We start from the raw sequence: 22,588 nt of genomic DNA, 5'->3' as shown, positions 1-22,588 counted from the left end.
CGCATGTGCGCGGTGCATAGTGGGAGTATCCGTGCGATGCTGAATCAGTGCAGGAGCGGAGCAGGGGAGGCTGAAAATGGTGCAGCATCAACAAGGAAAAAAAGCGCAGCGGTCGCGCAGATGGAATGACGAGCCTTCCCCTAAACACTCACTTTGAGATTTTACTCCGACGACAGAAGAAGAGGTTAGTAGATTGAAGTTTTGTTTTACGATCGTTTGCCATGTAATCATTTACAAAGCGCTTCTGTAGCGATCAGTTGGCACCTTGTCAATATTGATGCTGCGCTGGCGCGAGCTGTAGCCTCTTATGCGCGTGCAGGTGCCCAACCTGGCACGCGAGAAAGAAAAAAAAAACTGTCACGGTTATGACAAACTATTAAGGCAATCGTGTCTAAGTCAAAAATAGAAACTCATCCAGTTTTATATATTATTTATGCTTAAGGAAAATCATGAATAATTTACATTACATGCTACATAATGCAGCTGTACGTCAACAGCTCACATGGCCTGTCAGTGGGAGTTGTAGTTTTTGACATGTTGGTTTGTCCAATGACGCGACAATCTGTTGTCTGGTTGATGAACAACATATCCCAAAGTGCTTTTCGCTTTAGGCTCGCGCAGGGGAACGTTCTACTGATTGTTAGTCATTGACCCAATGGACGACAATGAAATGATGGTTTGGGGGCGGGACTCCGTTTTCATGGCTGCTCTTTGGTCCAGAGCATGTTAGGGTGGGGTCGGTTCAGACGGATCAGTTTGGCACTGCGGAGAAAACTGAAGATGTCAGGAGACAGAACCCACGCAAACCCGGCGTTTTAATTTAAATTTAGTTGAGTCACAATTGTGCTCGCAATGAATGCGTGTGAAATCATAATTGTGTGTGAGCTTTTATGCTGACAGGTGAAGAGCCTGCTGCACGATGAGGATTTTCCTTTAGTCCCATGCACGTGATCTAATAAAGAATGAAAATGGTTATATCTGTCAGTAGCCTACACATACTAAGTGCTCGATTAAAACATAGCTTATTATTCATTCTGTTTTCAATTTGTCTTAGATATGCCTGAGAATTCTGCAAAATAGATTCAAGAAGCAAATTGGCATCGTAAAAAGCCGTACAGCATTAATAGGCTATACAGTACATAAAAATGTTAATTATATTTATATTAGGTATTTATGTTAGTTCTCCTGGAACCTTAAACATTATTCAGCAACCTTTATTGAATGAATTCCGGCCAAAGAAAAGAGCTCTTTAATTTAGTTGCATTGTTATGGATGCTGAGATTTTAGAGGTGGAGAATGAAGGTATTCAGTGACTTGTCCCCCCACTTTGACCACTGTGCCCCCCACTTCGACCGCATTTCTATCACCAACATTTTATTGCAGTGGGTGTGTGCACATGAAAACGTATCTTTAATTGCACCAAAAAAAGGAGAACAGATGATAAAGCACCATACCACACAAAGTGCCAAGATAATCAGATCACAAAATAAGAATTGCCCCATGTGCATACAGTCTTGATACACTGACATGCAGTTTCTTTCCTCTAAAAACAAGGAAAAAAATATGTTATCCCCTTTCCTCCCCAAATTGGAATGCCCAATTCCCACTACTTAGTAAGGTCCTCGTGGTGGCGCGGTTACTCACCTCAATCTGGGTGGCGGAGGACCTCATAGGAGAAGTCAATCCGTGCATCTTATCACATGGCTCATGGTACATGACACAATTTGGTTGCTTAGGAAACTTGGCTGGAGTCACTCAGCATACCCTGGATTCGAACTCACGACTTCAGGGGTGGTAGTCAGCGTCAATACTCACTGAGCTACCCAGGCCCCTAAAAACAAGAAAATTGAGTGTTTGAACACTTCATCACTCTTTAGCATAGTTCACACCTGAAGTTGTTTTAGTAAATTATATTTGTTTATTATATTTAGCCTAAAATGCACAAATTATCAATCCTCTTTGTCTTTGATTTTCCAGATTTTTAGTTTATATCCATTCATCTAATATTATATAACAGAAGGGGGAAAAGAAAAAAGGACAAAAAAAAAAATAATCAAATAAGATGGCAAATATTAACTGCGAGGGAAAAGAGGTGATGTTAATTTCAGAACTAAAAGGTAATTGTTGACCAAAGGCCGCCCAATATATGATTTAAAAGATCTTTTCACTCAGAAAGGAAAGATCCTGATGCTGTCATCGGTGGCTAATTTCTGATTTCAATAGATGAGGCTAACAAAACTAATTTTACAACTAATTTGAAGAGATTCTCCAGGCAGGATGCATGGAATTCGTGTTCAAGTAACGGTAGGAATACGTAAAAAAATGTGTGTCATAGCAGTTGCATTGCAATATTTCTAGTTAGTCTGATATTTATGATTTGGTGAACTGAATTGTCTGCTGTGAAGGTTTAGATAGGCTAGTTATATGGTGCGTTTTGTATTTTTACTCCCAAACTGTATTGCAAAAGGCTCTGGACTGATCTGGGTCCCAATAACGAAATCTTGATCTTAGCGGTTAAGAGTGTTTTCTACAAGCAATTTTACAAACGTTCGTTATTTTTTAACATGCATTAATAGTATCCATCTGCAGAGCAACAGATCGCTGCTGAGGGTATAAACGGCTGTAAACTCTATAATCAACCCTTTCTCCATTGCAGCTCAGAGATTTCAGCTTGTGAGTCACGGGAAGCTTGATATAATGAACTCTTCACAAACAGGAAGAACTTCAAAGATCTTTCAATATAAAGGTCCCGCTGATATGAGCGCTCTGTTCAACTGATTGCATGAAATTGAAGATATAATGACTGAAAAAATATTGAAAGCTGTCGCAACTTGCAGTAATACTCATAGTAACAATAATATAATATGAAATGGTTATATTATTCGATTATTATCTGTAAGCAATCAAACAGAAAAGGCATAATTTGTATCTATAACAATTTATGCAGTTCTTTTTGACAAGTAATTTTCTGTGTAATTACATAAAAAATTTGATTTTTTTTTTGTGTATATTTTAAGTATAGAGTTAGTATCGATTCTGAGGTACCAGGGCTGGTATCGTATCAATGCCAAAAGGTTGGTATCGGAACAAACCTATTCTCTAATTACTACAGTGATTAACCATTATAAAGTGAAAAGCAGATATAGTTTCAGATAAATGATGGTACTGCACTGTAAAATATACTGTAAACAAAGTTTTTTTTTTACAACGTGCATAACTTTATAAACATTTATAGTAATTTACCTCACTGGAAATGCTTATCCTAATTAATTATACAATTAGCCTATTGATTTGCAATCATTTTGTGCTGAACGACTCTTTATTTTATACAATCACTGCTTTGTTCATCAGGTGTTCATTTTTTATATTTTCTTTTTACAAATTGCTCTGTTGGTTGAGATGAAAGTTTCCAGGATCAGTAAAGACAGCGAGTTCAGTATAACGAGATTAACCATTATTGCAGAGACACATGAAAGCTTCACTTTGGGGATATTCACCAATCAAAGGGAGGACTGCTCTTTACTCCCAAAAGTGATAACGGTAACAGCAATGCTGCATATGTACAGTGGTGCGGGCGTGAGGATGAGGAGCCAATATACAGATGAATTTCATGCACGGCAGCAAGTTATTGAAATTTTTCCTTCTCTCTCTGATGTATGTACATAATGATATTAAATGATCATAAAGTTTAGCTATCACAGAGTCTGCTTTAAACAAATAATCAAGGTGTGTGGAGTATCAGATAATGTATGTATATATATATATATATATATATATATATATATATATATATATATATATATGCACTTTGTTACAGCTCAGTGAAAAGCATTGTGCATTGTGGGTTGCTGACTCTGAAGGTATTCCCTGCTTTTTCCTTAAATGCCTGCATGACTGTCTCAGATGAAGGTGACAGAAGTGTCAAGGCGAGAATTTTTTAATTTGTGTAATCAGTTTCACATAATTAGATCTATTTATAACCCGTTGCATTCCTCAGAGAGGGGACTAATTATAAAAGTCAAGAGTGATTGTGAGCTTTTTAATTGTAAATAGAAATATATTTTCTGTTGCTAGTTGGTCTTAAAGCTTTTAGCACACAGTCCCTATAAATGTGATTACAGAGCACACACTTAAGTGAAAAGTAATCTCTGATGTGTCCGTTTTACAATGTTTAATAAATGACTGTAACATTATGAGAACGTGCTTATGGGTGTAGTCTAGTTATGGCAGACCGGCCGCTGTGTCTGACAGGCTCTTGTGGATACCTGATATGCTGCAGACATTACAGAAGATTCTGAGCCTCTCTGCCAGAGAGGCTCAGAATCAGAGGTCTATTTCCTGTTCAGAATCAGGATCTTTGAATCATTTTGAGACAATTGGAAATAGTAATTAGTCTTTGTACAGTAGACAGACCTCAGTCAACCAATGGAACCTTTTCATAGACTGCCTTATTTTAGCAGTGTAAATGTAGCTTTCTTTTTAAAATTATTTAGTGTAAATTTCAGTGATTATGCTTTGTGTGATATTTCCCTTGAATTAGTTATACTAGTTACCATTGCTGCACTGGTGTTTCTTATACAGCTGCTGAGGGATTGATAGTAAATGTGGCATCTGCTCTTCTCTGACTGTTGTAATACAGTGCTCTATATTTTGCCTCATGTGGAAAGTCGGGGAAATGCAGCAGTGGATTTTTACCTGCTGTTGAAGCAAACGGTTAGCAAAGGTAATATTTGCTGTGGTGTATCATTCACCGCTATTCAACAATGATGATTTTAATGTTATTGAAGGGATTGTTGGATAATGTTGGTAACACTTTACAATAAGGTTAAATTTTTTAACATTAGTTAACAATATTAGTCAACAGGAACTAACAATGAACAATACTTTTACAGTATTTATTAATCTTGGTGAATGTTAATTCAAGAATGCAACATTTTTAATATCAAAAGATATATTTGATAACATTAGTTAATGCACTATGAACTAACAATGAACAATTGCATTTTTATTAACTAACATTAACAAAGATTAAAATATGTAGTAAAATATAGAAATTGTTCATTATTTGTTCATTATAATTTAACCTTTTTGTAAAGTGTTACCGGTATGTTTGTGCAGTCCATGCTTTGTATGACCTGAAAGGGGATCATTGATTATGGATTAATACCCAGCCCCAGACACTGACCTCCAGAACAACATATTTCCATTCCTTTGGGTGTCATCATAGTATTTCTATTTTTGTTTTATTAGTTGTGTGGGGTTTGAGCATTATTTTGCATTGGGAGCTTAATAGGATAGTTCACCCAAAAATGAAAACTCTGTCAAAACGTATTCATTCTCATGTTGTCCTAAAACCACAATACTTTTTTCTTCCATGGAACACAAAAGGAGATGCTAGGCAGAATGACAGCCTCAGTCACCATTCACTTTCATTGCATCATCTTTCTGTACAATAATAGTTAATGACTGTCGCTGTCATTCTGCCTAACATCTCCTTTTGTTTTCCACTGAAGAAATAAAGGCATACAGGTTTTCATAATCTTTTAGTATTGTTTTTTTTTATTTTTTTATCATTATTCTGTAACATTACATTGGGGAAAGCTTCACATCATCTTGTTTTTGAGGTCTTTGTTACAATATGTAAATGTAACTACATTTTAAAGGAATATTTCACCCAAAAATGAAAATGCCATCCCTGTATGACTTTTTCTTCTGCAGAGCACAAACAAAATATTGTAGAAGAATATATCCGCTTTCCAGTAAATTCCAGTAAATGCAAGTGCAACTTTGAAGCTCCAAAAAGGACATAAAACAGCACATAAGTAATCCATACGTCTGCAGTGGTTTAATCTTTGTCTTCTGAACAGTATGATAGGTGTGGTTGAGAAACAGATACATATTTAAGTCCTTTTTTTTAACTAGAAATCTCCAGTTTCACTATCACATTCTTTTGTTTTTGGCCAATCACATTCTTTGTGCATTTGGCCCCTACTAGGCAGGGAGGAGAATTTATAGTTAAAAGATTTTCTTCTAAAAATCTTCATTTGTGTTCAGCAGAAGAAAGAAAGTCATACATATCTTGGATGGCATGCTGGTGGGTAAATGATGAAAGAATAAAAAATTTTGTGTGAACTATCCCTTTAAAGAAAAGCAAAACAAAGTAAAGACAGACAGACAGACAGTGGCTGGCTGGATGGATGGATAAATAGATTGCAGAATTGCGTATTTGTGTTAATGTTCTAGCATTCCAGTTTAGCGCTCAATAGGGCATTTGTGTGCACACTGTGTTGCAGGTAAATGGCAGGGTTTGGTAAAGTGCTGGCCAGCCGATGCAGTGTGTAGGGCCCGGTGTCCAAGCCGACGAAAACATGAACGGGGCGGGGGAGCAGGTCGACATCCTGCCCTCCAACTGCTTGGTTAAAGAGCGCTGGAAAGTGGTAAGTGTGTGTGTGGTTGATTGAGATTGTGTGTGGAATATATGATGGTGTCTACTAGTGTATCCATTGGTTTAGCATTATAATAACACAAGATGAAATGGTCCACATGTGGCAACAGATGCTTTCACATCATTACACACTGGCTTCTTTCCAAAAGCATCCGAACCATTTGGTTGTGGGCCAATTCATAGAATTTCTCCTTCAGAAACAAGTACATTTCCTTAAAATTATCTGTGGAAAAGGGAACAGATTGCCACAGCTTTTTTACTGTAATAGTATTTTTTGTGGGGATTGTGCCAGTTCTTAAAAAGAGTCTGACACATTATTATCTGCTTAAACTTAAAGGGTTAGTTAACCCAAAATTGAAAATGATCCCATAACATCCTAGGTGCATATGACTTTCTTCTTTCAACAAAACACAATCTTAATTTACACAATTTAAAAAATATCCTGGCTCTTCCAAGCTTTATAATGGGATTGAATGATACCTTTTGAAGCCCAAAGAAGCGCATCCATCCATCAAAAAAGTAATCCATATGGCTCCAGAGAGTTAATAAAGGCCTTCTGAAGTGAAGCATTTTGTATAAATGTATTATTTTATAATCTATAATCACAGGCTTCCGGTAATGGTGGTCTGTGCATTCACAAGAGAGTCGAGTTCCGGCGTATGACGTAGGCGTAGCGTAAGCTCTGGTGAGAAGTGACGAATGCGGAAGCGCAGAGGATAGCGCAAAACAAACGCCGGTCACAAAACAACAACGAGGATTTTTAAAGAAAAATGTCTTAGGATTTCGATATAAAAGAAGAGGAGATTTAGTTTTTTGACCAGCTCTATTCGTTTGAACCAGAGAAAACCAACCAGGAACTCCAGGAGATGGAGGAGGCTGCAGCAGCAGCACAAAGAAAAGAATCTTGGAGACGGAGAGTACGGGAGATGTGGTGGTGCTCATAAAGGACATGCGTGGTAATGCCAACAGAGGCTGAGAGTGTTTGCTGCCATGAATGGAAGATTGGAATGATTGGATAGATGCACGAACACTCCATTTTAAGACTAAGACAAATCTACAGTATAGCTAAAAAAACACACTTCTTTTCTCTGTTTTCTTTTACTGTAAACAATGCGCGCTTCCGTGTTCATCACTTCACTGGAGCTTACGTTATGCCTACGTCATATGCCGGAACTCGACTCTCTTGTGCACATGCGGACGGCCGTTACTGGAAGCCAGTGATTATAGTTTATAAAGTTATAAATATGGAGTTTTTTTTACAAAAATGCTTCACTTCAAAAGGCCTTTATTAACCCCCTGGAGCCGAATGGATTACTTTTTTGATGGATGGATGTGCTTTTTCGGGCTTAAAAATCTAAGGTACCATTAACTCCCATTATAACGCTAGGAAGAGCCAGGATATTTTTTAATATAACTCTGATTGTGTTTGGCTGAAAGAAGAAAGCCATATACACCTAGGATGTCTTGAGGGTGAGTAAATTATGGAACAGTCTTCATTTTTGGGTGAACTAACCCTTTAATCCAGTCAGATCTCACACTGTAATGATCAGTATAGGACAAAGCATGTTTAAGTGAATATTAAGGAATATGTTTAGTGCATGTTAATTTAATGGAATGTTAATTTGTCACTACATGACAGTGGCCAATGGAATTTATTTCCACAATGTCATGCAATGTTATCATGTTGAGTTACAGGGACAGTCTCGCTTAAAGGGATAGTTCACCCAAAAATTAAAATTCACTTAACATTTACTCTCATGCCATCCTAGATCTATATGAGTTTCTTTCTTCTGCAGAACATGAACAAAGATTTTTAGAAGTAAATCTCAGCTCTGTGGGTCCATCAAATGCAAGTGAATGGTTGCCAGAAATTTGAAGCTCCAAAAAGCACTTAAAGGCAGCATAAAATTAATCCATACGAATCTGGTGGTTAAATCCATGTAATCAGAAGCAATATAATAGGTGTGGGTAAGAAACAGATCAAAATTTAAGTCCACTTCCAGATTCTTCTTTTTTTGGCAATTTGCATTCTTCATGCATTTCGCTGTATACTGTAGCTGGTCAAAAAATTTTAGTAAACAAAAAAAAATAAATATTGATCTGTGTGCCATCCACACCTATCATATCACTTCTGGAGAAATGGATTGAACAGCTGGAGTCTTATGGATTACTTTTATGCTGCCTTTGAGCTTTTTAGTGCTTCATAGTTCTGGCCACCATTCACTTGCAATGTATGGACCAACAGAGCTGAAATATTCTTCAAAAAATCTTAATTTGTATTCAGCAGAAGAAAGAAAGTCATACACATATGAGATGGCATGAGGGTGATTAAATAATGAGAGAATTTCCCTTTTTGTGTGAACTAACCCTTTATGCAAATAGTCTCGATCATGAGTACAATGGTGATAGCCTAAACAATCACCATTTGCTGGGTTTAGGAGATTTCAGTAATATGATCAGTAGGTCAAATTTCAGCCATTCAAATTTTCTCATTCTCCTTTTGGTTTGGGTTTCAGTTTAGAGTGAATTCAGGTAAATTGGACCACTTTTTTGAATGAGATCAGAGGTGAGGCCAGAAATCTCCAAATGAGTGGACCTTGGTGAAACAGGGTGGACCTTTGTTCTGTGCCTAATTTCATCATGCAGAAAGTGCGCCCCTTTCCTCGGCTTTTATGAGTTTATCTACGTAATACTTAGAGTTGCATAATTACATGTACAATAACAATTATTATTATTATTTATTTTAATTTTTTTACTATTATTAAGTTTATTATTAGAAATGTACCTTAATAGGTCATATTGATGCAGTTGTAATGAGGTTGTCTCTTCGTTGTGTTAAATAAAGCACTCAGTTGACACATCTGAAGCCTTTGGTGGATTTTATTCTGTTTAAAGACATTGAAAAGCATTGGTCAGTCCCAATAATCATGCTTACGCATGTTCCACCACAACCACTCTCTCGGCTGGTGCAAATCTTAATCTTTATGTATGCACAATATAGGACAGGTATACAATAATTACACATATTTAAAATATAAAGTCTGTTCCTGTTTAAACACATTGAAAAGTGGTGGTCAGTCCCAATAATCATACTAATCCATGTTGTATAATGAGGATGACATTAAATCAAACATTACTACACATAAAACATGGTAGCTTGAGAAGAGAGCATACATTACACTGTCATACATGACAAAACAAAATACATGTTCTAAGCCATGTCTTTAACCAAATACACTTTGATAAACCTATATTAATGATTTATATTCTAGAGCTCTCGGGACGGATTTCACTGGAAATTGCATACATACGTCATTCGCCGGTGCGTGTTGACGTCATATCCGTACACAGAGAACATAAGCTCTGTCTACTATAGCGCGTGTGGGAGTAGTGTGAACCTGAAAATGTGTTGTCACAATGGCGAGAAAAATTTACCATGGATCATTCAAAACTGCAAACCTCTAGAGAATAACCGGTTGTAAAAACAAAGAAATCCTGTACAGATTAGAGTCTACAAGCAAAAAGGGAACGCGACAGAGTCCGTAATAAAACCTGAATCAACATCAGCTTGGTTTTTCTGAGGTGTCGACCTCAACAGGTAAGATATTTGATTGTTATGGTTTATGTATAGTTGTGTAATCACACACACACACACACACACACACACACACACGCCTGTGAATTTTACTGTAATTGGTGTAGAATGTTTCACTTGCTAGCACACGTGTGTATTTATCTTGATAACGGCAATAATTTATATAAATAAAGCTTTTAGTCCTAGGCTTGCCAAGGACATGTGAGTCTTGAAATGATGTTGACCACTGGTTGGTAACAATGACAATCTATAAATTAGTCACTACCATGGTATATTTGGCCAGAATATCCTGTAGTTATAAAAAATTTAACAACATTTGACCTTATCAGACTAGCAATCGTTATGTGTAATGTTAACGAACATTGCCTAACTTTTGTAACATAATTTATTCCAATAAGTCAAAACAACAGCATAAGTTATAGCACTTACCTGCTCAGAAGACATGTTTTCGGATATCCGTCTTTTCCTTTCTTTCCTTATTTATTTGTCCATTTGCTCTGATAAGATGTCCTGTATTCATGTGTACACTGGTGCCTTGAACCCATTCATCTGCGCAGAGGAGCAGAGCCGAAGCGCAACCAAAACAATGTTCTTCCACAAGACACATGCAGATTTATTTTTTAACCGATAGAGGACCTAAAATTACATAGTGTAGCTTTAACAGCTGTCCTAGAGATGGGGTCCAGGGAATGTTACATTAAAATGGAGGCTAAAGAGTAGGCAACACAGAAGAGAAACTTCTTGTTCAAGAACCATTTCTGAGGTTGTAGCCACTGAATTATGACACATATGACAATTCACCTTTCGTCCCAATGTCCTTGCATCCTGTGATGTTCTGAGATCATATTCAGCATTCTCATAGACGACACTATTCCTGTAAATTGTTCCCAGATTATGAACAAAGAAGAAATAGTGAGAACTCGTCATATGCGCGTGTTCCTCTAGACACCAGTGTACGCCTGAGCACCAATGCAGTAATAAACCTCTAAACACACAGCAAATCAGAGACGTGCATCGGTGGCTTCTCTTTCATCTGTTTTCCAATTGATACAAATTGTGCTTCCTCAAACGTGTAGATGATGAGCAAAATTACCTGCTAATTTCATATCTTCGTGTACAGAAACATCTACCACACTCCCAAATAATAATAATAATAATAATAATAATAATAATAATAAATTAATTGAGACAAAGCGTGGATACATAATCTTGGTGCTAAGCGCAGTAAGCGGATCTGTTTACAGGCATTACTGTAGAGAGCTGCGCAGTGCAGAGAAGCATGCCATAACCCATTTCAGTTCATCATAATCATATCAAACTATTTATTTGAAATAAAAACTTTTTCTAACTATATTTATAACAGGAATATGATTATTGTCTTGCATGTGAGCTTTTTTATGTGCAACAAAATGCAGTTTCTTTTTATTTGAAAACTGTTCTTATATTCCTGCAGTTTTGATTGGGTGGACTAGTGTCACTCTGGCCATGTGGCCTCGTGCCTGAGATGAATGACAAAAGAGCCCCAATTTACCAAAATTCACCCTATTGTTGGTCAAAACATCCAGGCAGTTATAAGCCATAAAACTTTTCCTTCTCATTAGAGTTCAGTTGGTTTTTACAGTTCAAGCTCTGGACTCTTTTTGTTTTCTTAGTAACCAACCCTACAATTGGATACTTTTGCTTGTGAAATATATCATGGCTGACCAAACATGGCAAGTCTGTAAAAAAAAAAAAAATTTTTGCTTTTGCATGATGCTGCATCCAGTTTGGGTGTGGCTAGCTGTCACTTTAAGTCCAAGATGACTACCGTATTGGGTAGCGCACAAAATTAAAAAAAAATAAAACAATTCAGAATGCACTTTAAAAAACAATGCAGTCATGATTGACCCTCTATTATTTCTCTGTGTCTGTATATTCAGCTGAAGAAGATAGGGGGTGGCGGGTTTGGGGAGATATATGAGGCCTACGACCTGTTGACACGGGAAAATGTAGCTCTAAAGGTGGAATCTGCCCAACAGCCCAAACAAGTGCTAAAAATGGAAGTTGCTGTACTGAAAAAACTGCAAGGTGAGGAGACAGAGAATACATGTACATTTTGTGCCCTTTTAATCTGTTCTGATACATGTTTATTTAGATCATGAATCAGATGGTTGAATTGAAGGAAGGGATTACCTCTCTCTCTCTCTCTCTCTCTCTCTCTCTCTCTCTCTCTCTCTCTCTCTGTCATTTATAACCTTCATAAAGAACATGCTAGAAATTTCCAGATGTCCTCTGGTCACTGCCTCTGTCTGTACCTGCTCACTAAATGTGTTTTGTATGTGAGAGTGTGTTTATGAGAATGTGTATGTGTCCGTAGTCTACACTGAATGGAAAATGTCAGCTGGAATATAGCATCTGAAACATATGTGTAATATCTGTGACATTGCTGCTTTGTGCAGGAAAGAATCATGTTTGCAAATTCATTGGATGTGGGAGAAATGACAAGTTCAATTACGTTGTAATGCAGCTGCAGGTACGGTAGGATTTTAATTCTGTTTCTATGTGTGTGTTTCTGTATGTGAGAATGAGAATCTGCAGCTGATACTCTCTCTCTTTCTCTCTCTGTAGGGAAGAAATTTGGCTGATCTGAGGCGTAGTCAGCCTAGAGGGACGTTCAGTTTGAGTACGACTCTACGGTTGGGGAAACAGATCCTGGAGTCCATTGAAGCCATTCACTCTGTGGGCTTCCTGCACCGAGACATTAAACCTGTACGTCTCACTCTCCTCTCCTCTCCGTGCCCGTCAGATAGTCTCTTAAGACAGGATGGTCAATCTGGCATTTATTTTTTCCAATCCATTTGCCTGGCTGTACCCCACTACACACACACACACAGGACAGCTGATACTGGTGTCTCTTCTATCCATAGTCTAACTTTGCCATGGGCCGGTTGCCGTCCACCTGTAGGAAATGTTACATGCTGGACTTTGGATTAGCTCGTCAATACACAAATACAAATGGGGAGGTACGGCCGGTGAGTATTACTTTGGCTTTATTGTTTTGGTAAATCTAAATACTCCTACCTTCTTTATATTTTCTCAAATGTTTCTATTCTTAATTGAATGGGTTTCAAGCATAACCCAAAGAATTGCTTTCAGTGCAAAGACAGAAAGTTTGTTAATAATAAGAAACATTTTCCATTTTTCAAAGTTTTGTTTCCTGTATATGCACTTTATTTTTTTGTATAGTTACAATGTTTTATGTTTCATTAGTTATTTTGTTGTATTTTCCTTTCACTAATAAATCTTATTATTTGTATTTTGAATTTATTTTTATGTTTCACTCTTCTCAGTTTTGTTTTGCAGTTCTGTTTTTGGCTCTCATGTTGAATCGCATGCTCCCCCGCCAAAGATGTTTGTCCCTGTTACCATAGCAACAGTCACATTGTGAGTTTTCCAAAATCAGCCTCCTTCCTCTGAAGGCTTATAGAAACTAATTTCTAATGCCTGTGCCCTTAAATTATAGATCCTTAGTCCTGCAATTTGTTCACTTTGCTGCTGCACTTAGATTTTTGGACACATCCACACCTCTGCTAGACCATCTGATACCTGCATCCTGCACCTTTATATGTAATGTCCCTGTACAGCATATGTGAGAAACTCCTCGTACATGAGCTTAACAAATGCACACAATCAAGGCAGGAATCCCCCAAAATAGGCAAAACAAAAAGTAAAAAACATGTATCATTTTTGTTGCTACAGGCTTCTAAACTTTTCTTCTCATGTTTGGTTGGTTTTGCTTTATATTTACTTAATCCAATCTAACTCAAAATGTAATATTAAAGTGGCACGAAACCTTATTGTGAGGCTCTTTTAAATGTCTACTCTAGCCAAGGACAGTAGCAGGATTCCGAGGAACAGTTCGCTATGCTTCAATTAATGCGCATAAAAACAAGGTGAGTCTAGTCATAACACTTATTTATGCTAAACGAAAATGTACTGCTCCTATAAAAGTTTAAAACTAACAGACTTTTACTTGGCCAAATTCTTCATTTTATTTGAATGTAATCACTGCACTCTTAGTAAAATCCTGTGACCTAGTGAAAATGTAATACTGTTTCGCATCATAAGTGGGGGTTTTTCTAATGATGTCATCTGCAAATAGTTTTCAATACCTGTTTTTTTATTTTAATTCTTCTTAACAGGAAATGGGTCGTCACGATGATTTGTGGTCATTGTTTTATATGCTGGTAGAGTTTACGGTTGGACAGTTACCCTGGCGAAAGATAAAAGATAAGGTAAGACACATTAGCTCTCACATTAGCCAGTGACTATGAACATAATGGCATTGAATTGAGTGAATTAACCTTCATTGTACTCAGTCATAAAAGCTTTGTCTTAAAATATTTAAGGCTCTGAGTTTTTTCCTTTTAAATGTTTTTGTAATGTGTGTCTGATGAACAGGAGCAGGTGGGACAGATTAAAGAACGTTATGAGCACAGGATGTTGTTGAAACACATGCCTGCTGAGTTTCATATCTTCTATGACCATGTGCTGGATTTAGATTACTACACCAAACCTGATTATCAGGTAAATCATTCAAGTACACAGCTAGTAAACCAACTGCTCTTGTATATACACCAGAAATACTTTTCAAAGTTGTGTTTTTTGGCTCTTTGGACTGTGGTGTCATGCCTTAATTTTGAAGATCACCTTTAAATCTTAATTTTCTCATTCTTTCTTATTTTCTTGGTCTTCTCTTGTCTCCGTAGTTGCTAATGTCAGTGTTTGAGAACAGCATGAAAGAGAGGGTGATAACAGAGAATGAGTCATATGATTGGGAAAAAGCAGATACAGCCCTTCCTAGTAGCACAAACACACCACCACAACAAAACACAAGGCAAACTGCTGCCATCGTGGGGTAAGAATATAAACATGTTTACACATTCTCCTACAAAAGATCGTGACAGACCACTGACTTTGAATAGACTCAGATGGGACTGTGGATTGACAATGATCTGACTTTAAATATAATCTGATTTGACTCTGAATTGACTCTGATGTGACTGTGAATAGACTCGTGACTTTTAGTCTGATTCTAATGTTACTTTGAATAGAATCTTATGTGACTCTGAAAAGACACTGATGTGACACTTGATGTGACTGAAAGATTCTGATGTGACTAAAAAGACTGATGTAATTCCGGATTGACTGTTTCACATTATAAGTGTTTTTATTTTCTAATGATGTGAAACTGTGAATAGACTTTAATGTAATTTTGGATTTATTTTTTTGTGAAGAGATTGACTCTGATTTGTCTGTGAATAGACTCTGATATAAACACTAGATTGACTCTGATGTGACTTTGAATATAATCTGATGTGACTCTGGATTGACTCTGTTGTGAGTGAACAGATTCTATTCACGTTACTCTGGATTGACGGATGTGAATTAATAGATTCTAATGTACCTTCGGATTACTCTGGCTTGACTCTGTTGTGACTTTGAATATAATTTGTTGTGAATACGTTACTTGGATGCAACTCTGAATTGACTCTGATGTTACTCTGGATTGACTCTGATTTGACTCCAGATTGACACATATGCGACTTTGAACAGTTTCTGAGGTGACTCCCGATTTACTTTGATGTGAATTTGGAATGACTGATGTGACTTTGAAAAGAATCTGCTGTGATTATTGATCAACTCTGAGGTGACTTTGGATTGACTCTGATGTGACTGCATAGATTCTGAATTGACTTTAAACAGATACTGATGTGACTCTAGATTTACTCTCCTGTGACTCTGGATTGAATCTGGTGTGACTTTGTATAGATTCTGATCTGTCATTCAATTGACTCTGATGTGACTCTGGATTGACTGACGTGTTTCTGGATCTGTTAGGATTCTGATATGACTCTGGATTGAGTCTGATGTGACTAAATATAATCGTTTGTGAATCTAAAATGTCTCTGATGGCTCTCGATTGTCTCAGGTTGGTGAATGTGACACCAGTACCTGGGGAATTACCAAGAGAAAACACTGATGATGTTTTGCAAGATGAACACCTGAGTGACCAGGAGAATGCCCCACCTGGTCTCATACCCAGTAGGCCTAGCGAACCTGAACCAGCCCAGCCTGCTTGTAAAGGCTGGGACGAAACTGACTTCAACCGTAACAAACTCAGGATCAGCATTAGTAAGGTAGTATTTTATGTGTAAAGCATTAACATTTAGTTAAAAGATTGTGTCCTCAAAAGACAATTGAATAGTAAATCTGGAATAGTTGCAAGATCTCCAAATGAAGAAAGTTGCTGAATTGGAATACATCATCATTTCCAACTAAACAACATAAACAATACTGTAAATATAAATAATTTGTGCAACACTTTCAGACACAGGTAGCGGCAGAAGAGGGGGAGGAGCCTGCTGGAGGGGTGCGGTCTGTGTCCCCAGTGAGGGGCGGTGAAGCAGACACACAGGCCCGCCCTCCAAGGTACCGGAGAGTTAACAGCCCCGAATCAGACCACCTGTCTGCTGCTGAGGATAGAGGAGATGGCATGGATAAACGGTGAGGAGAGCTTGTGATTCTATAAAGTTGATCATCCTGCCCCTCATGGTGACCTTTAGAAAGGTATTTTACTTTTTGTTCACCCAACCAACCATATGCATCTTATTACTAAGAAAAGCACAGAAACTGCTCTCAGAGGTAAAACCATGTAAAGATTTGTTTTGTGCTATAACATTTTGCTCTGGCATTTAGGACTGCATCTGTGAATTTAATAAAAGAGAAGTGCATTCTCTGTACACATTCATCTTATTATGGTAATATATGGCATTTTGAGGATCATAACAGCTTTCATTCTGAAGTAAAAATAGGATTTGTAATAGGACTAGACTAAGATACAGTCATATTTGAATGGAGACAATACATATTTTCATGTACCCTTTTGGTTTGAATTTATGTTTTTTTAATATTATTATGTGATGTTTATTAATCCAAAAAATATGGCTTGATCTCAGAGTTTTATTATTATTATCAGATTAGAAAATCACATCATATTATTTATAATAATATATTATCTGAGACTGATTTAATAATATTGTTCCAAAAGACATGTCAAACTGCTTTGGTCAAAAAAAAAAAGAAAGCTTATGTTTTTAAACCAATGTTTTCATTATTAGTTGATTGTACACTCCAGCTATTTATGCGAATTACAACAAAACAATTTTAAGCAGACAAATAGAAGTTTTCATGTATTGGAGATGTTTTTATCAAATTTTTATCAAATTTTATCAAATCTAATTTTATATAATCTAATCTGATTTCTTTTGGATTACTTATTGCATGTTTTATTCATTGCAATCTAATTTTAAGTGTATTATTAGTTCACCAAAAAAAGAAAGATTTCTCAGAATTTACTCACCCTCATGCCATCCCAGATGTGAATGACTTTCTATTTTGTTCAGAACACAAGATTCAGATTTTTTAAGAATATTTTAGCTCTGTAGGTCCATAAAAGTTATGTGTGCCAAATATTTGAAGCTTCAAAAAGCAATTATAGCCATCATTAAAGTAGTTTGTTTGACTCCAGTGGACTAATTAATGTCTTATGAAGTGAAATGCTAGGTGTGTAAGAAATATATGCATATATATCAATATATAAAAAATGATTTACTAAACATTTACAAGGGTCGAGGTAATGCTCATTGGCTAGTTCACGTGAGAACTGACGCATGAAATATGGAGAAAAAAAATGCAGTGATCTTTACAACAGAGGAGCATAGAGAATCAAGCATAGATGCCTAATTTTGGCTGGTTTGGATACGTCAACTGTGTCGCCATCTTGGAACAGTCAACAAGGAGAGCTTTTTGAATCGGAGTGAGTGGAGGAGATGCCTCAGCCTCTCCTTTAAATGCCTCAGATCCTTGCTCAGACTGCTGCATAAAGTCCTTTTGTGTTGAAAAAGTACCATGGTCCATAGAAACAGCTGCCAATAAGGGATCTACGTATGAATACTATGCAGAGGATGCTTACACACTTATGTCGCGTGACATTAATTAGAACTGTCACGAACATCGAGAGCACCTCCCCCTCCAGTCGTCGGAGATCAGATTCACCGGAGTTCTGAGTATAGACTACATTTCCCATGAACCCACATACTTAGGTCTGATTACTACGCAGCTGTGCCTTGTTTGTTATTCCCTATTTAATCAGTCTTGTTCTAACACTCTTTGCGAAGTCTTGTTTTGCTCCGGCTACAATTCCAAGCGTTTGTTCCAGTTCATTATCCTGTCTATTGTGTATCGACCCTGCCTTGTTCCAGTACCGTGTTTGTTAGCCGCCAGCCCTTTGTTACCTTTGCCTGTTCCAAGTTCGTTGATTGTTTGCTGCCTGCCCCGATCTCCTGCCTGCTCTCACGTTGATTCTGCCTGCCTCCTATATTCTTGTTTGCCCGTGTTGACCATTGCCTGTACCTCTTCTGTGTCTTCATTAAAATACTGCTGATGGATCCCAACCAGTCTGTGTCTTCGTTACAAGAACACTGGAATCATATAGATTATTTTTATGATGGCTATATGTACTTTTTGGAGCTTCAAAAGGTTGGCACCCATTCACTTGCATTTTATGGACCTACAGAGCTGAAATATGCTTCTAAAAATCCTAATTTGTGTTCTGCTGAAGAAAGACACCTTGGATCATTTTTGGGTGAACTAACCCATTAAGTACCATAATACCCTCCATTCATTAACATTAGTAAACATGAAATCAAACAACAATTTGCTATTAGTCATTCCCTGAGTCTCTCTTAATAAATCTAATTACAAGTACTTATTATGTAATCCAGTTTACATGTAATCAATTATTTCCCAACACTAACTACAAAATATGTCTGTAATTAACTCCTAGGGATAGTTTATAAATATATAGCTTTCCAGTTGACTCTGTTGCTTAGTCTTTGTATGTTTTGTGGCAGCTCTCGTATGGATATGCTGGGTTCTCCATCTAGACACGTCTACTCTTCCCAGCCTGCTCAGATGCTCTCTTTAGATGCTGGACAGGGAGATCAACTTGGTGGTGGGCGCCATGATGTTTCTGTAGATGGAGACCAGGAGGCCCACAGCAACGCTTTCATCCGCTCAGTCCCGCTGGCAGAGGAGGAGGACTTTGACAGCAGAGAATGGGTGATGATTGATAAAGAAACAGAGCTGAAAGACTTCCATCCTGGGGCAGAGCCTACCACCTCAGGCACCACGGATGAAGAACCGGAGGAACTACGCCCCCTGGAGGACCACGAGGAGAGGAGAAGGAGGGGAGGTGGTCATGGGATGGGTGGAGCTGAGGCTGTGGTACGACCCAAAACGCAACGTGGGATGATAATTGTAGCAGAGGAGGGGCCAGGACCAAGCCCTGCCCATTCACCTTGTCACTCATTGCCTCATACCTGCCCGCGGAGGAGCGAGTCGCAGCCTTTTGGACCTGATGGAATGGTAAGGGCACACCTTGGTGTACTGTATGTGTGTGAGCATGTGTGAATGGATCACACTCAACAGGTTTGTGTGTGAGCTTTGCTTCAGTATTTAAAGATATAGATCACCCCAAAATGAAAATCTGTTATAATTTACTTACCCTCATGTCATTCCAGACTTGTATAACTTGAACCCATAGAGTCTTATATAAAATAATAAAGGAGAATTTTTCCTGATTGGTCTTTTCAATACAATGGCAGTTGATAGTGACTGAAAGCTTATATAAAAAGAGTATCATGAGTAGTCAATGCGATTCATGCATCATATTCCAAGTCTTCTAAAGGCATACGATACCCTAAATATTATTTTCATATTTTAAATAACCATTTACTTGTAATATGATGTCAAGCCACATGGGCTACTTTTATGACACTTTTGTGTCCTTTTTAAGCTTAACCCTTTAATTGGAGATTTGTTTTGTCAAATTTTTAAAACTACAGTCTTGACCAACTCAATATAGGTATCATTTTAAAGATTAGAAGCTCTACTTTTCAATACATGCTGGCATTATGACCAAAACTGAACAAGTATTTTGAAAATTACAGAAAAATCAGAAGTGTTCCTTTTTGATAATTTGATAATTTTGCTCTGTACAAATTATTGCTATCGATAAAAATACCAATCTCATCAAATTGCCATGTGTCATATGTTGTTGGAAAGCTCTCAAAGTGTAGAATACAACCAGCTAATAATTTAGCAAGTAATAGCTAAGAATATTTATTTAACATACATCTTAAATGTAAACAGGTGTTGCTTAAATGTAGCATTTTCAATTTTAACTTCACAAACAAAAAACAGAACATAAAATATCAGATACAAATACTTTGATGAGGTAATTATCTTTAAAATGAGATAATATTATCTACTAATAATAATACATAAAATATAACCCAAATGAAACACAATGTGCATACATCATCTGGAATCTTGCCATCTTGCTCAGATGATGTCATCGCAAATTCTGTAGTGTCATGGAATGCTAAACCAGTAGGATTGGGATCAGATTGCTCCAACCAGTGGTGATAGTCCTCCATATTTGGGCAGAGAGTCATGTTATCAGTCACAGTATTTGCATATGGCCACCAGGAGATGGCGCCAAGCACATGACACAGATTTAATGATGAATCAAATGGCACAGAATGATTTCACTCCTGTGAAATCTCATTACTAAAATCATGTCTTTAGTCATTGTTTTTGCATGTTTAATTAGTTCTTATGTACACTTATTATGTTTTATTTGTTTGGAGATAAATTTGTAACTTGTAATTTGTAAACTGGGATAAATTATTTTTGTAATGCTTAAACATTTGATTGCTTTGTTGTATCGGCACAAAAGTTTTCTCAGTTACAGGTGACATGATTGGGAACAAAACAAAAGCAGTTTTTCTGTGCCACCTTATTTGCACCCTGAGGTATATAATTCAAGTTTTTTGTGATCTTTCAGCAGTTTCTTCGGCTGAGAGTCTCAGTATTTTGAAAAAAGTTTTGTATATAATGATACCAAACACTTGACCCTCCTTGTTTTTATTTTGTATTATAATCCTTTAATTGTGGGTATGCCACTGATACAGGAAATCTTTAAAATCACCCTCAGAGCTTAGAGGGTTAAAGTGAGTCTCTATCAACTGCCAGACCTGGATATGCATTAAAAGTTTTAATTTTGTGTTCCACTTGAGAAAGAATGTTATACAGATTGGAACAACATTAGGGTGTAAATTATTACAGAATTTTCATTTTCGGGTGAACTATTCCTTAAACCAGTGGTTCTCAATCGGTAGGGCGCGCGCCACCCCCCCCCCCCCACGATGGAAGGGAAAAAAAACTAAACTACTGTCATAAAACTACTGTCATAAAAAGTTATAGTTTTGTATATACATAACTCCTGAATGAAAATTAAAATGTGTTTGGACTGATTAAAAAAAAAGTTTTGAACAAATTTGATTGGTTTGTCGATAGTGAGCACAAATGCAGGTAAGCGAGTCATTGAGTCGTTCATTCAAACGATTCGTTCAAACGGCCGATTCATCAAGAATGAGACAGATGTTTGTGAATGGGTCATTGAATCTTTGACTCAACCGATTCGTTCACAACACTGAATCATTCAAAACACGATTGAGTATTGCTGTGAGATGCGCTATGCTAAATAAATAACAATACATTGTTGTAACAGCAATATCTTTTTGTCAAAAGCGACAAATCCAGCGACTTTTACTGGTGTTTTTGGAGACTTTTGTGGTGTTTGGAGACTCGAAAGCACGAATCACTCTGCAGTTAGGCGTACTGTGCTCAACGAACAGCGGGTGCTGCCGTGAGCCCCTCTCCCATCCACAAGCACTCACAGGCGGTCAGTCTCTCAGTAGCCTCGCGCAGCAGTCAGAGCAGAGAGGAGACACACATCCCTCCGCGTCCAGGCTGCAAATGAATCGCGCATGGCCGCCGCCGTTCCCGCCCTGGCTTACAGAGCGGGGTATAAATGTAAATGTTCACTCACTCTCACACAAAAATAAATCACTGCATTTAAATTGACTCACGACATAGCTTTCCATTCACTCTAGTGTAGTCTCTTGCCAAGTTCGCTTGTGCCAGCTCTCGCTAGTCTTATCAATCTCGATTTACATAGGCCTTTACTACAAAACCCCAACATTCTTTTTAAAGACTAAACCCACAAACATTCTTTTTTAAGATTAGATCAAATCTCAGCCCTAGCCAGTATTTTTTTTTTAACTGCTTGGCAGTAGCTACACTTAGCTAAAACTACCCACACGACTAAGACACACACACACACACACACACATACACTGACGAGGACTACAATCGTTAAGTATTAAAATAAAATCTGAATTGTCTGCAAAATAATTATTAAAAATAATGTGGCCACACCCACAATTAAAGATTGTGCCTAAGTCCCGACTGATTAGCCCCTGATACGTCTCTCAACATACAGCACACACACAGTTACATATTGCGTAAACTTTATTGAAAACACATCAAAATGGAGAAATTTCTTGTGAGGACCAACAAGCCAACCGACGCACCACCAG

At 37.4% G+C, this 22,588-nt stretch overlaps 1 protein-coding gene across 2 annotated transcripts in view; it reads left to right on the top strand.

Annotated features, from left to right (window-relative positions):
- The first annotated feature begins 38 nt into the window (after positions 1-38).
- Positions 39-22,588, top strand: part of ttbk1b (tau tubulin kinase 1b) — a 37,247-nt gene continuing 14,697 nt past the window's right edge. The window contains exons 1-13 of one of the 2 annotated variants that reach the window (XM_052153382.1): positions 39-184; positions 6,294-6,437; positions 11,960-12,107; positions 12,479-12,552; positions 12,648-12,788; positions 12,947-13,051; positions 13,907-13,972; positions 14,222-14,314; positions 14,481-14,606; positions 14,789-14,937; positions 16,012-16,219; positions 16,411-16,586; positions 18,995-19,508. In XM_052153382.1, the coding sequence (XP_052009342.1) occupies positions 6,330-6,437; positions 11,960-12,107; positions 12,479-12,552; positions 12,648-12,788; positions 12,947-13,051; positions 13,907-13,972; positions 14,222-14,314; positions 14,481-14,606; positions 14,789-14,937; positions 16,012-16,219; positions 16,411-16,586; positions 18,995-19,508 (1,908 nt within the window). In that variant the 5' untranslated portion in view covers positions 39-184; positions 6,294-6,329. Of the gene's footprint in view, positions 185-6,293; positions 6,438-11,959; positions 12,108-12,478; positions 12,553-12,647; positions 12,789-12,946; positions 13,052-13,385; positions 13,464-13,906; positions 13,973-14,221; positions 14,315-14,480; positions 14,607-14,788; positions 14,938-16,011; positions 16,220-16,410; positions 16,587-18,994; positions 19,509-22,588 lie in introns of those variants that run through there. The other variant, XM_052153383.1, reaches the window with a different exon arrangement.

This window comes from Xyrauchen texanus, chromosome 22 (assembly GCF_025860055.1).
Source record: "Xyrauchen texanus isolate HMW12.3.18 chromosome 22, RBS_HiC_50CHRs, whole genome shotgun sequence".
In the NCBI taxonomy this organism is placed as follows: domain Eukaryota; kingdom Metazoa; phylum Chordata; class Actinopteri; order Cypriniformes; family Catostomidae; genus Xyrauchen; species Xyrauchen texanus.
The sequence above is the reverse complement of the archived record's forward strand: the minus strand, read 5'-3'. Positions and strand labels throughout refer to the sequence as shown.